Consider the following 14696-nt stretch of genomic DNA (forward strand, 5'->3'; position numbering starts at 1 on the left):
AATATATATTTATGTAGTAAAATCTCCCCTCTTCAGTTTTCCTGTACTCCCTTTGGAGATTTTCACAACTTTATCTTTCCTATTATTTTTCTCTACTGTCATTTTTTTAATATATGGGATTTTTTTTCGGATTCTGTTCTTATTTATGACTGAAGCACTAAAAAAGATGTATAGTCTGTATAAGTGACTTGAACTTATGGATTGACAGCCTCACTTTAGGATAACTTGGTAAAAGCCAAGTTATGTCATTAGAGGAATCCAGTTTATATATATATATATATATAAAATGTTTCTTTTGGGTCAGTTAGCATCCTCAAAGCAACAGCTTTTAATTGCCTCCTTTAAGGAAATTAATTCTATCAGCATTGATTTCTCAAACTTTCATTTAATTCCCCTGTTTCTGTTTCTAGGAAAGCATCTTGGCTGCACCCTGAACTGGTCCATCCTCTACAGAGGCAAACTTCTGATGTGGAACATTGGGACAACCCTTAAATGTCAACCCCAAAGTTCAGAAATGCCTGTATAAAGGTGCAAGGGTGCTTTTCCAAAGGAGTAATGGATTGGGATCTAAACATCAAGAATTTTAGTCCAAGCTCCTCCTGGGCTTGTCTTGAGGATCAAGTGACATTGTGTATTAGAAGCACTCTGCAAACTAAAAAGCACTTCATGAGTCTTAGACATTATTAATAAAAGTTGTGACATTTGGGCAGGTATTCAAAACGTTACTGAGAGCTGATTTCTTTTCCCAGACTGCTCCACTTGAAATGAAAAGTTAATTTAAATGAATCATGCAAAGATATTGACACAGCTAAATTTACTGCAAGCTGCTGGGGTTTTAAACTTTTTCCTAAAACCTGAAATGCTGGTTAATTTAGTTCTCTCACCAACCAAATGACAAAGCAATTTGAGCATCTCACTTGCCCTTGTAGGAAGAGAGTGGCTCTGGCTTAAAACAAATGAGATTGCTTTGGGTCTTGATGCTTTGTATGTTCAGCAAATCAAGTCAGGTTTATTGGGTAAGAAAATGAATGGATCAGCAAATGAGGCTTGCTTTTCAATCTAGTGCATCCTTAAAAATAAATTTCTACAATGTATAATCAAGGTCTAAAGCCTTGAATTCTGTCCAAAGACTGCCTCATGGAGAAGTAGTGAATGAATTAATAGTCATAGTATTCCTATGTATAATAAATAAATTGCATTTGAATGAGGGAGCAGTTGCTTTTTAAATTAGTAAATTCTATTTTGATTTATGAAACTATGATTAGATTTTAAAGGTGTTCTTCAACATTTCAAGTCCTGTATTTTGCATTATTTTCTGCTAAGAACAACATATACTTTGGAAATTTGAGTAAAAGAAAAATTCATGATTTTGCTCTATTTTTACCTACATTTTTACAAGTTCAATTGCTGATTGTGATATATGTTATATAACCAAGTTCCATAAAATAAAATTCTAAGCCTCCAGGCAAATCTGTTCAATCAGCATCTTCTCCACTTTTATAGGTTACCTGTGTTGCAGGCCTTGTCTTAGGCTGTGGATATATAAATGCCTTGCTTCAGTGATTTAATGCAGGAAAATCACAATTTATTTTAAGTTCAATTGGAAATTGTTTTTGTACAATTTAGTAGTTAATAATGGTAAGTCAGATCAGAAAAGTTTCTGCTGCTTTTCTCCACATATGTCTTATGTAATATGGTAGCCAATAGCCACTAAAAGCTACTGAACACTTGAGAAGTATTTAGTACAAAGGAATGGATTTTTTATTTTAATTAATTTTTATTTAAGTAGCTACACAGAGCCTGTGGTTATGGTATTGGGCAGAATAGCCCTATAGCATCACAACTGATACATGCATAAGAAATTACTACATGGGCTCACTTGCTAACAGAACAGCTGATGTTCTAAGAAGTTTTAAGATGTAATAGGTAAGATATATTATTGGCTCTTTGCATAGACAGGGCTTGGTGCCCAGATGGAAGCAAGGAACCCATCAAATAACCTTTCACTCACAGGTTGGAAAACATTTTTCTAGAGTAAAGGAAAATTAAAGAGAAGAATAGTAAAGAGAAGGTTTTATTAGAAGCGTGGAAACACAATCAGCTAAGTGCTAAAGGATGAAAGGCTTGGAGTACAGGGCCTCAGGGTGTTGTGTGTGCATCCTCCTTTCCTTTTGCTGATCTTTGTTTGGCATCAGACCTTATACTCTTATTACTTAAGGAACTTTTCCTTTAAGTAAATTAAATTTTCTTTCTTTTGTGCCCTTTTAAAGTCTGGAAATTAAAAAAAAAAGGGACTTTGTTGGTGATTTGCATTGAAAGTCATATGCAAAGATCCATTTTTTTTGTCAATAGTTGCAGAATAGATTTAAAGATTAATGTCCTTGTCTAGCCATTAGCATGAACAGATCTCTTTCATGGTGTACTCCTCTTGCCTTTCCCTAGCTCCTCTTGTGTTGGAGATACTGCAAGGCTAAGGGTTCTGGTGGTTACTTCCTATTAGCTCAGCCATTCAAATCTACAATGTAAATTAAAGCCATGTGCCTGTTACTACAGCATGAAGACAAGCCTCCAACTACCTGGGAATGCCATCCCAAACACCTCCAGTTTAGAAGTTCTGGAGCTTCAACTGCTTGACAGAATGGGAAAAACTTTAGAATGTAGAATTATCTTACCCTAGAATGTAGAATTATCTTACCCATAACTAAATGCCAACTTCACATTATGAATCCAGCAAAAAATATATTTTGTGATTCTCAACCTGATTCTAGGATGGTTCCACACCCAAATGATATGGATGGCAAAAGGATAGCTCATTTCTTTTAGTCCTAAGGCAAATTTTGAGTTATTGAAAAGAAAATGAAATGCTTAATAACATCAATATATTATGAGCTAGCCTCAAGTAATATGCTTATTATTGCATATCCTCAATCACTGATACATCCCATAATCCCACCAGCTCGTAAAATAAGATAACTCTTTCAAGTGATTGCCCTAGATGACATTAGAAGCAATTTCACGGGCACTAAACTTTGACATCCTAAACACATCTGTTCTTCAGCATGGACATACATCTGACTGGAGAAGTTAACTGTCACGCAGGGAACAATGCCATGTTCTGCTCCATCACTTAATGATCAATTACGTTTCACCAATAAATTCATAAGACACATTAGGTCATTCCAGGAGAAACACAACAGCTAATTTCTATATGGCTTTGTTGGTAGAGTTAATTAGTCTGAACAAGGCTCAGATCATTTGCTGAAAAAATATACTTTTCTGTTGGGAGAGAGGAAATACCTGCCCAAACCCAAGACTGTTCATTAAGGCTGACTTTATTTTTAAAAAGAGACAAAATAGTAGCTCTACAAAGCAAAGAAGCACAGAGATTTGAAAATGACCCAACAAGCACTGTGGAGACAGATGTTGTGGTCTACCTATTGCACTGACATTCACCTGAATGAGGTTGGCAGCTGGGTTCCTTCTTTTCTCGAAGTGTTTCTGGCGGTGCTGTTCCTGTACTTTTAACGCAAAACCTGAGCCAAGAATGCCCTGGAACACAATATAAAAATAGCACTTTTAAAAACAATTTTCAAAAGTACTGTTAAATAATACAAATATTTTAAAAACTGCTAAAATGGGTCTGAGAAGACAAGCAGTGTGTAACCTGTCCAGAATAAATATGTTACTTACTAAAACAAACACTATTTATCTCTATTATAATACCATCAGCTAATGGCAAATTGTTAGGCAACATTGTCAAGAGATATAATTTCTGTCCTTTAGCAAATCAACGAGGGATTGTCATTTCTTGTCTTTGCTGGTATAGTAAGAGGCATCATAAATGCAAATATAATTTGCTATTAAATTGTTTCTTGTGTGACCTTCTCTGTGATGTTTCTTTATGTCTAAATTGGAGTGAATAGTCTTATCCAGTGATAGCATTTTGAGGACATGAATTCTGGATTTTGAATTTGAGAGAAGTAAAATCTTGCTGCTATGGACATGGTGACCTTCTAGCCCTTTGACAAAACTCTGAAGTTGTATGTTCTTCATCCATGAAATGCGGGGGAGGGGTGTTTCAAATCTGTCCCAGTTATAATCTTTCATGATGCTATAATTCTACATTTATCAAAGTAAAATAGAGGGGATGGTTATTCAGATGAGACAAACAGGCACTCAGCTTTGATGAAAGAGGTTTTCCATTTTGCCTCTCTATACAATAGAGACATGAGTATGGGTCATTGCAAAGTACATTCCTGTTTTCCTGTTTTCATCCCTCACTATTAGCAATCCTTAACTTTTGGTTTTGGCTCACCTATTCAGATTTTGCAGTTAGTAAGATTTGTATCCCCTCTTATGTTTACATTAGTTTTTGGCTAGTTTTCTTTCCTTCTACTTATCATCTTGATCAGCCCCAATCCTAGTTCTTTGATGTTCCTGTCTCCTTTCAGTTTGGTCTAACATTTGTGGAATCACGGTGCTTTTTGTCTCAGTCTTGGGTTGGCTTTTAGAGGTTGCTACATTCAAGTCTCTGGGTTTTGTCTATATTCTCAACTTTATTGGTATGGGACTTGGAACGCCACTGCTTTTCAAGTTTGTGGATTTTATTTGCTGGCTATAAATTATTAGCTTTTCATTAAACTTCAAGGAATCTAACCCTTAGGTTAAAGATGGACATCTTAGAAGTACTAAGTCATTATTTGCCATAGGTAAGGAATGGTTGCTTTCCTTTTTTTTTTATATTTTTAAAGTAGTTCAAGGATGGTACAGGCTGCCTGGAGAGGTGGTGGGTTTATTTCATCTCTGGGAGGTGTTAGTTAAGTCTTGACTGGGTGACAGTTTGGCTGAGGTATTTTTGGGCTCTAGATAGCCTTTAACCTTCCTTCTTATCTTGAGATTCCACAATTCTGAGTACATCTGTGACAATAACCAGACAATCAGTAATGCAATCATGTTTAAAATACACAATTATAAAATAATACTATTTGCTACTAATGAGCAATGATCTACTCCATTACTAATTAGATAAATGACTGTCCCATGTAATGAGCAATGACATCATAGGTTCTGCTTTCCATCTCTTTTTTTCAGTGCATGCCTCATGCTGTCTAAGATTTCCATCTCATACAAGTTGTGATTATACAAACTAAGCTTTATAATAACCTGGTTTCTGTGATCTGGTTTGCAGATTTAAACAATATTTACCTCCACTTGGAGGTTATAAAAATGGCTTTCTACTTCCAAATCCAGATCAACTCTAATCATTCCTAATTCCTAATTTTTTTTGTTACATTAAGTTCTTTAGGAAAAAATGATTTATTTTCCTTTTAATGTTACTGTCCATGAAGTATAAACATATAAGAGAATATAAATCCTCATAACTTACAGTACTTATTTATAGTATGTATTAGATGTACATTATGTGTACATTTGTATATAACTGACTCATGGAACATTATATTCTGTAGAAATTGAATTAACAGCTGTAACTGCCAGTTTTGAACACTTGTGTGGTTAGGAGTTTGGAAAATGAAGACAGGCCCTATATAGCACAACCTGTGCATCTACCAAACAGACTACAATTTGCTGAAAGTCATGTTGGTTTTGTTTAGAAAACTATATTAGTAGATGGCAACTATTTGCTACATATCTTGTGCGTCAGATTGTACATTACAGCAGTTATTAAACCAGGTCTGCTCATTGTCTCATTGTGGCTCCATTCCAACTTTCTTCCACCTCTCTCTTAGTATACAGCTCAGTGCACCTAAATAGAAGTCTGTTAAGTAAAGTCTGTTACGATATATACACATACAACATGGCTTACTCTTTCAACATACGTGCTATCCCTGCAAATATTGACACCAATAAATGCAAATTCTTAGAAACTGAGTTTTGTTTTCATTCATTTTCTAGGAAAACAAGGCTTAATTTTTAAGGTTTTAAGTTTTAGTACTAGGCTGAGACGTGCTACATAAACACTAAGTAAAAAAAGATATTCTGCTAAACATTTTAAAATATTTACCTTTCCTTATCTTCCAGATTAAATGAGCCTAATTTGTATACAACACTTGGAAAACAAGTTTGGCCAAAAGGCTTTTTAACAGTTGTTAATATTTTACTATATATAATAATTACATTTGTTAATATTGTTAATGATTATAGATAGAGGCTAATATTTATTTTTTGAGTGGTTAATGTCCTGAATCAAACAGAACTAATCCTTGCATTGAACTTATTAGCCCAAGGTTTCAAGTAATTCAATCTGTAAAAATTTCTTCATCAGTAAAAAGATACCTGTAGTAGAAGTATTAGCAGGAGGGAGGGAACACCCCAAAGAGGAGAGAGACCTTCTTTCTCATCAGGGTGATCCCGGGATACTGGGGCTGCTTCTGTGAGCTCTTTAGTCTAGGTGAGAGGGCCTCAGAGGAAGTCACACAGTGTGGCCTGAATGACTCCGTGGTGTGCAAGATAATCCTTCAGCTTTGAAGGTAAGATGGGGAATCCCTGGTCTTCAAGTTTACTGGATGGGAGAAACCCAAAACCAGACTGATTACAATCCATCTCTCACTTTTTCAGCAAAATGCCAGTGTGTCCTCCTAAATTTCAATCAGACAACACTGTTGACTGGTGGGTGCACAGGACAAAATGATAACTCAGCACCTCCTGCAACGTTACAGTAAAAATCCACGACAAAGGCTACTTTTCTTGGCTTTGTTAGGAAATGTTCTGTTCTGTGCAAATTCTTCAGGTTTCTAGCATGTGTTACTTTGATTTGCACATAAAATGTAATCACTTTATTGGAAACATTCCCAAGAGGACTAGTCTCTGACCTTTAACCTAACAGCAACACAACTTAAACTCCCTGCAACAGTCCAGAGTTTCATTATGGGGTACAAAGCTTTTCACTGTGCTGGAGGCAGCTAGTTTCTAGGGGCAGGTTGACCCTAACACTAATTGGCTCCAGGTCTTTACACACCTTTAACAGTTAGGTCTGCCATTATTTTAGGAACAAAAATTGCAAACTGTGTTTCACTGTTCTTAAGCTATTTTCCTGCAGGAATCTAATTGTTCAGTGAGTCTCTGCTCTGTTCTAGATTGTTCAGACTGCCAGATGAGTTGACTTTGGATAAGTGAGAATTTTTTTTTATTCTCTTTGATGTCATCATTTTGCAGGAAACATGTCTTTTTATATTCATGCAATAAAGGAAAGTAGCATTTATTAAGTTTTCTTCATAACAAGTCCTTGACTTACATTATCATATTGTTTTTTAAAATTTTTTATTTGTTCTTTTTAGTTATGCATGACAGTAGAACGTATTTTGACATATCATAAATATGTCATATATCATAAATATGACATATCATAAATACATACATAAAGTATGATTTCCCATTTTTATGGTTGTATATGACATGGATTTTACACTGGTTGTGTATTCATAAGTGAACATAGGAATGTTATGTCTGATTCATTCTACTGTCTCATATTGGTTGTTCTTTACAAAATTTCTCTAGGTTCAACAATTCTTCCTCCATTGTATTGATGAAGAAACATACTTAAAGTCACTGAATGGAATTATGTTCCCCAAAATTCACATGTTGGATTCTTAATTTCTAAACCTCAGAATGTAACCTTATTTAATAGGGCCCTCACTGAGGTAATAAAGTTACAATAAGGTCATTAGAGTGGGCTCTAATCCAATATGACTGATGTTCTTATAAGAAGAAGAAATTTGGACATGGAAGACATGAACACACAGGAAGAAGATGCTATCCTCAAGCCAAGGAGACAGGCATGGAACAGATGCTTCTCTCATGGCTCTCAGAAGGGACTAATCCCTCCAACGTCTTGATTTTAGATTTCTATCCTCCAAGAACCATGAGACAATAAATTTCTATTACTTAAGACAACCAGCCTGTGGAAACTTGTTATAGCAACCCTAGCAAACTAGTTATATAGTATGTAACCAATAATTCAAACTCAGGTCTAATGCCTAAGCATATGTATAGTCTTTTAAATCTCTTTTCTGTGATTTTGAGTGTTCCGAGAAAGAACCAGCAGGTCAATATGGAGCTGGGCTGGCTGTGAGAAGGATGAGAATGTCATTTGAATTCATTAATAGGCAGGGAAGGATCCCCATGAAATAAACTCTGTGGAGCAGGAAAGCCCCATCTGACTCCCACTCCCTTGGCTTCCTTTGGAGGGTGCGCTCAGGTTTCTCCTTGGCAGAGGCTCTGCCATGGCATTTGCATGTGTCTGGAGGACACAACTGTGTTCCTTAGGTACACTTGTGACCACCACTCAACACTCCATTACACTGACTGCTCCCCACCCCCCAGGCAGAGGGGACAAAAGTTAGAGCTTGGAAACAGGGACAAACTAATATTTTCTCCAACTGCCAACAAAGAAACAACAGGATAAAATGATCAAAAAATTAAACTTCATCCATTAAGTAGAAAATAATCAGAAACTTGGGGGAAGATAAATATGCTCTTCATTCTGATAAGATGCAGAAACTGCTCATTAAGAAAAATCAATGACAGTGACAGAGAGAATAAATCACTGGACACATTTAAAACCTTTTAAGGTCATATGTTTTTCACTCAAATGGATCTGAAGAGGAACGCACTCCACTTGTGCATATCCATCTCTTTAGTAGCACATGTTATAAACCAAATTGGAACAATCAGTTTAAAATGAAGACTTCTTTAAATCTTCACAAATATTTAAAATGTATCAAGAACATGCTGACTGAAAGGTGATACCATCTGAATTATTATTTGGTCATAAAGACCTAGCTGGTATTAAAGTCTAACTGCTTCCAAGGGAAGACCATATTTTATAAATTATCCATCTAGATATATTTAGAAAAGTCAACATTATATTAGAAAAATTATATTTGTCAGTGACACAGATATGTTCCCAAGCATACCAATGTGTGAAAGCTGACTCCACTAAACCTCTAAAAACTGATTGAAGCTGCTTTATTGATGCAAAGATACTCACGGCAGGAAGTGCAAAGAAAGAAATGCCAAGGAGCGCAAAGCCTGCAGAAAGCAATCTTCCCAGCCAAGTTAGGGGAGTTTTGTCTCCATAGCCAATAGTTGTCAATGTAATCTAAAAACAAAATAAACAGAACTTTCAGCTTAAGTACTTGAGAGGGAAGTTAGGACCCATGAACAGGAGACAAAGCAACATTTCCACTAAATCATTACTCAACAAGTCTTGTTGGCACATTTTATTACTGTGCTTTAATTTTCCATGACGCATAACTGAACTTCTCTTTGTTTAGGGAAAGGAATAACCTACATAGTTGTTTCTCCCGTATAACAGCTTTCCATCTTTTCTAAGTGTATTCAAGGAAAGGTTATTTAAGTAAGTAGATAGTCATCAGTGATACAGAAATGAGTACCATGGATTTAGGACCAGATCAGTACCCCAAACAATAATTAATGTTAATTAAGGCTGCCCATTAATTACCTTGGCAGGCACTTCCTGAAGTCTTGGTGTGCACAAGGTACATGTCATGATTTGTAGTGGAACAAATATGAGAGGTACATAGTTTTTGGCCTAAGATATTAGGGGAGGTGTGTCACACACAAATAATTAAAACATAAAATAGGGCAAGGCAGGGATGGGGATGGAGGCCCAAATAACCTGCTGTAGAAATATAGGAACAGATTGATCGTTACCAGTTTGGAGGTTGAGCAGGCTTTACTGGGGAGATGTCATCATATTTAGGTTTTGAAGGAGGGGTAATATTTTGAGAGGCAGAGATGATCAAGCGTGACCTCTGGGGAGGGGAAACAGGTGACCAGCAGCACAGCAGTGAGAACATACAGTAGATTCTGAAAAGTTTAAGTGGTTCAGCTGAGCTGGGGCATGGCAGATTTGAAAAGGGTTAGTGGCTTCCTCAATTTCTTCCACTATTGTTTTATAGATTTCAGTGAACAGGTCTTTCACCTTCTTATTTAAAAACTTGCAAGTTTTTATTTCATTTTTTGGTGGCTATTGCAAATGGGATCATTTTCCTGATTTCTTTTTCAGAAAGTTTTTCGTTAGTTTATAGAAATTCTGGGGACTATTGTGTGTGTTGATTTTGTATTCTGCAACCAGACTGAATTTGTTCATTCTAACAGGTTGTGTGTGTGTGTGTGTGTTTAATTTTTAGAGTTTTCTATGTATAAGATCATGTAATGAGTAATAAGTGATAATTTCACTTCTTCCTTTCCTGTTTGGATGGCTTTTATTTCTTTCTCTTACCTAATTGCTTGGTAAGGACTTCCAGTGCTGTAATACATAGAAGTGATAAGAGTAGGGCATTCTTATTTTGTTCTGGATCTTAGAGGAAAGACTTTCAAATTTTCACTGCTGAATATAATGTTTGTCATGGGATTGTCACGTTTGATCTTTATTGTATCAAGGTAACTTTCTTCTTCACCTAAATTATTGAGAGGTTTTTTTTTATCATGAAATGATACTGAATTTTGTCAAATGCTTTTTCTGCATCAAATGAGATGTTCTGAAATAAATGAGGCACAAAAAGACAAATACCACCTGGTCTCACTTATATGTGGAATCTAAAACAATTGAACTCAGAAGCAGAGAGTAGAGTGGTAGTTACCAGAGGTGCAGGGTGGGGAGAACAGAATGACTTCATCTTCTTCTTCTTCTTCTTCTTTTTTTTTTTTTTTTAAGATTTATTGCACAATGTTGTGAATATGGCTAATTATAGTGTATAGGATATTTTAAAATTGCTGAGAGTAAATTTCAAAATTCTCACCCAAAATGATAAGTGTTTGAGGTGGTAGATACATGAATTAGCTTTACTGGATTATATTTTATATTCATAAATCATAACATCTCTTGTACCCCATAAATATATACAACAAAAAATTGTCAACATATAATAAAAACAAAGAGCACTAATGGAAGAGGAGGTTAAATAGATTTACTAAAAGTATCTTTTTATTTTGGTTTGCCATCCTGGGAATCAAATCAGGACCTTACACATGCTAAGCAAGGTCTACCACTGAGCCACATCCTTAGCCCCTCAGGGAATGTGTTTGAAAATGATAATCAGAGGGTGTTCTCTCCCATGCTCAGTCAGCTCCAGAGGCTTCCTATATTCCTAGAACAAAGTCCCAGCTCCTCTCCAAGGCCTGAGGGTTTTGCAAGATTGGGCCTCTGCCCACTTTTCAGGCATCTTCTTCCATCACTCTCCATCTCATACTGCTCCCATGGCACCTGCCTTGCTGCTCATCAGTATGACAATCCTTTGCTTGCCTCTGGGTCTTTGCACTTGCTGTTTTATTTGTGGATTTCTCTTACTCCCAGGTCTTCATTCAGGTAGCTAGCTGCTCAATTGTCAGCTCCATAGAAAGACCATATATGATTATAGGTATAGGGGTGCAGTTGAATAGGAGGAGTAACTTCTAATGTGTTATAGCACAGTTGAATAACTAGAGTTTTCAATAATCAATCAAAAATTTTAAGACATTAGAAAGGATTTTGTATGCTTCCAACATAAAATATGATGTGTCTGTGACAATAGAAATGGCAATTACCCTGCTCTGATTATTATACATTGTATGTGTCCATGTATGTGCGATTGCTATGTGTCAATTAAAAATAAAAATAAATCTAACAGACTATCCCTGGTCACCTTATTATTCCCTGACAATTGTTTCCTAAATCTTCAATCTGTTCATATTTATTCATAGATGATATAAGTATCTGAAATAGTATTTAGTGATTAAATTTACTTGTTCACTGGCTTCCCTGCTAGAATGTAAACATTATATGGGCTGTGGCTGTGTCTTACTCACTGCTGAATCCAAAAGTACAGTAATTGGGTGGCAGTAGTCACTCAGTAAATATGGACTGAATAAATGAATGAAAACCTTAAGTGGTGAGATAAGAATTCTGCTTCCTGTTTTATAGCAAGGGAAATGCTTACGAAAGGTTTTTAAGGTAGTGTGCATTGAAGTGATGGTTATAAAAATTGAAATTTTAGCAGATAATGTTTAGAATGGATTGAAACAGGGAGAAATGAGAAGTGGAGAAACCAGTTAAGAGACTGTATGGAAATGACAAGTAGAGAGACATGTTTAGGAAGTTCAATAGAAATACATTTACTGTGTGTCTGGGGTAAAGGGGAAGACTAAGTAAAAAATGACTTTAAAAGTTCAAGTGGCAAGATGTTTGTGGCGTAAATAAAATTACAACAATGGAAAAGAGAAGGTTTTAGAGTAAAGGTGAAGAGTTTGTTTTTACAAATAATTTTTTTTAAATGTCAGTGTGACTGATGTAGCCAAGTCTAGCAGGAATTTGAGAACGAAAGCTTGATTTTGAGAAAGATTGGGTTTGGCATGATATTTGGGTTTTGAAATCAGGCACAGTGATTGTTGAAGCTTTGTGCAAAAATGATATTACAAAGAAAGCAAAGAAAGGCCCAAGCACACCTCAGAAAAGAGATATTTAAAGGATGGAAAAGGAAGTCAGAAGAATATTGTTCTTCAATAACAGAAGAACAATTTAAAGACTGCTATATGAATGCAACCCTACTAAAGAAGAGAAGGACTGTCACAAAGGATCAGGAAATTCCTGATATTGCAGAGTAATAGGGAACCAGGAGAATGAAGATTGAGAAAAGGTACCAATGTGGTGACGATAAGTGGTCATGGGTAAGCCCTGAGAGTGAAGGTCATGCCATCTTAACTGGGTGTTATGGTTTGGATGTGAGGTGTCCCCCAAAAGCTCACATGTGAGATGATGCAAGAAGGTTCAGAGGAGAAATGATTGGGTTATAAGAGTCTTAACCCAGTGAATTAATCCCACGATAGAGATGAACAGAGGGGTAACTGAAGTGGTAGGGTGTGGCCGGAGGAGGTGGGATTGTGGCTTGGCTTTGTGTATATATTTTGTATCTGGAGAGTGGAGACTCTCTCTCTCTGCTTCCTGATTGAAATGTGAGCTGTGTCTGTCTGACACACTCTTCTGCCACGATGTTCTGCCTCACTTAGAGCCCCGTGGAATGGAGCCAATCTTCTATGGACCTCTGAAACTGTGAGTCCTCAAATAAGCCTTCCTCCTCTAGGGTTGTTCTGGTCGGGTCTTTTTGTTACAGCAACGAAAAAGCTGATGAAAACATTGGGCGGGTATCATTCTGAGAGGTAGAAATGATAAAAGGAGATAGACTCTAGCATCCGACCTTGCAGAAGCATTCATTTGAGTGGGCCGTCCTTCCTCGGAGCGCTTTTCTCTCTTCACTTCCATGGTTTCCCTGTGTTTCTGGTAGCTCATTATCTATGGGGTCCTCCTACTCCTCCTAATCTTTGGACATTGGATTCCTAAGGTTTGTCTTAGGTCTTTTAAAAATTATTTTTCTTGGACTTTCTTTTTCCTTTTTTCTTTTCTCTCTCTTTTCTCAGGTGATCTTAAAAGTTCTTGTGGATTTAGATATCATTTTCATGCTGAACACACCAGATGTACTTCTAAGCCAAGCTATTCTTCTGAGTTTTGAATTCACACATCTGCAGTTCATATTTTTATTTGGATATCACAGAGCCATTTAAGCTGAACTCCTGTTTTTTTTTCCAATCTGTGAATTCCCAAATGTTTCCCCTTTTATCTTTTTTCCTTAATAATTTTTTTCGTTGTAGATGGACACAATACCTTTATTTTATTTATTTATTTTTATGTAGTGCTGAGGATCGAACCCAGTGTCTTACATGTGCCAGGCAAGTGCTCTACCACTGAGCTACAGTCCCAGCACCCACCTTTCATCTTAATCAAGAGTACCACTATCCATCCAGGGGCTCATGTCAGAAGCTCAGAAGCATCCTAATTACTCCTTTCTCTTGCCCCCTCCTCACTGAAACAATCTGCAAGTCCTATTGATTATATTTATTTCAGTTATTGCAAATTCATCTCCTTTGCTCTGTCTTCACTGCCACCCTGGAAGACCAGGGTGTTACAGTGGTCTCTTAATTGCTCTCTGTTTGTGTTCTTGTCTTCCTCTATTTCCTTCTTTACACACATTACTCTCCTCAAAAAATATTTTAATGGTAATCTGTTGAATTAAGATGAAATTCTAAGCTTCTAACCATGGCCTGCATGATCTGATTTCTGCCAACCTTTCCAAGATCATCCTGGAAAAGGGTTGTAATGGTGAGAGGGCATCAGGTACAAGTCGACAAGGGGCTTCTGGAGTAGAAGAGGTCATCCATGGTCAGAGTTGGAATTTGCCAAGTTAATATGTCACCAGAAGTGTCAGTATGGGACACTTGATTTCTTGAAGAATGCAAAAAAAAAAAAAAAAAAAAGACAATTTTATTACAGATTTCTAATTTTAAGTATGTGGGAAAGATTTTAATGTACTGTCTGTTATTTTACCTTTTCTGCAAAATATTCTTTATAGTAGTTTATTAATAATCATCTACTAAAGGTAAAATTTGATGTTTTGGTCACCGCAAAAGTGTTACCTTTTATGGTTTGCTTTACATTCCAATAACACATTTGAGTTATTCTTCTTGGTTCAAGTGCTGACAGTGTAGCAGTTTAGGGTCCTGCTGGCTGGGTGAGGACTCTTCCTACCTTCTCCCTGCACTCTGGGTCTGGCTTCTGGGATGACCATATTTCAGAGTGCAGGGACCTGAAGAGCTAGCACTGATCCCCTGATCTCTACAACTTC

At 36.5% G+C, this 14696-nt stretch overlaps 1 protein-coding gene across 4 annotated transcripts in view; it reads right to left on the minus strand.

Moving 5' to 3' along the window:
- The window catches only part of KCNQ5 (potassium voltage-gated channel subfamily Q member 5), a 519052-nt gene that overhangs the window by 70249 nt on the left and 434107 nt on the right, over positions 1–14696 (minus strand). For 3 of the 4 annotated variants that reach the window (XM_079146514.1, XM_079146515.1, XM_079146516.1), the window contains exons 6-7: positions 9008–9118; positions 3454–3549 (exon numbers count right to left, since the gene is read on the minus strand). In XM_079146514.1, the coding sequence (XP_079002640.1) occupies positions 3454–3549; positions 9008–9118 (207 nt within the window). The remainder of the gene's footprint in view (positions 1–3453; positions 3550–9007; positions 9119–14696) is intronic. The other variant, XM_079146517.1, reaches the window with a different exon arrangement.

The sequence above is a fragment of the Sciurus vulgaris genome, assembly GCF_902686455.1.
Source record: "Sciurus vulgaris genome assembly, chromosome: 7".
In the NCBI taxonomy this organism is placed as follows: Eukaryota; Metazoa; Chordata; class Mammalia; order Rodentia; family Sciuridae; genus Sciurus; species Sciurus vulgaris.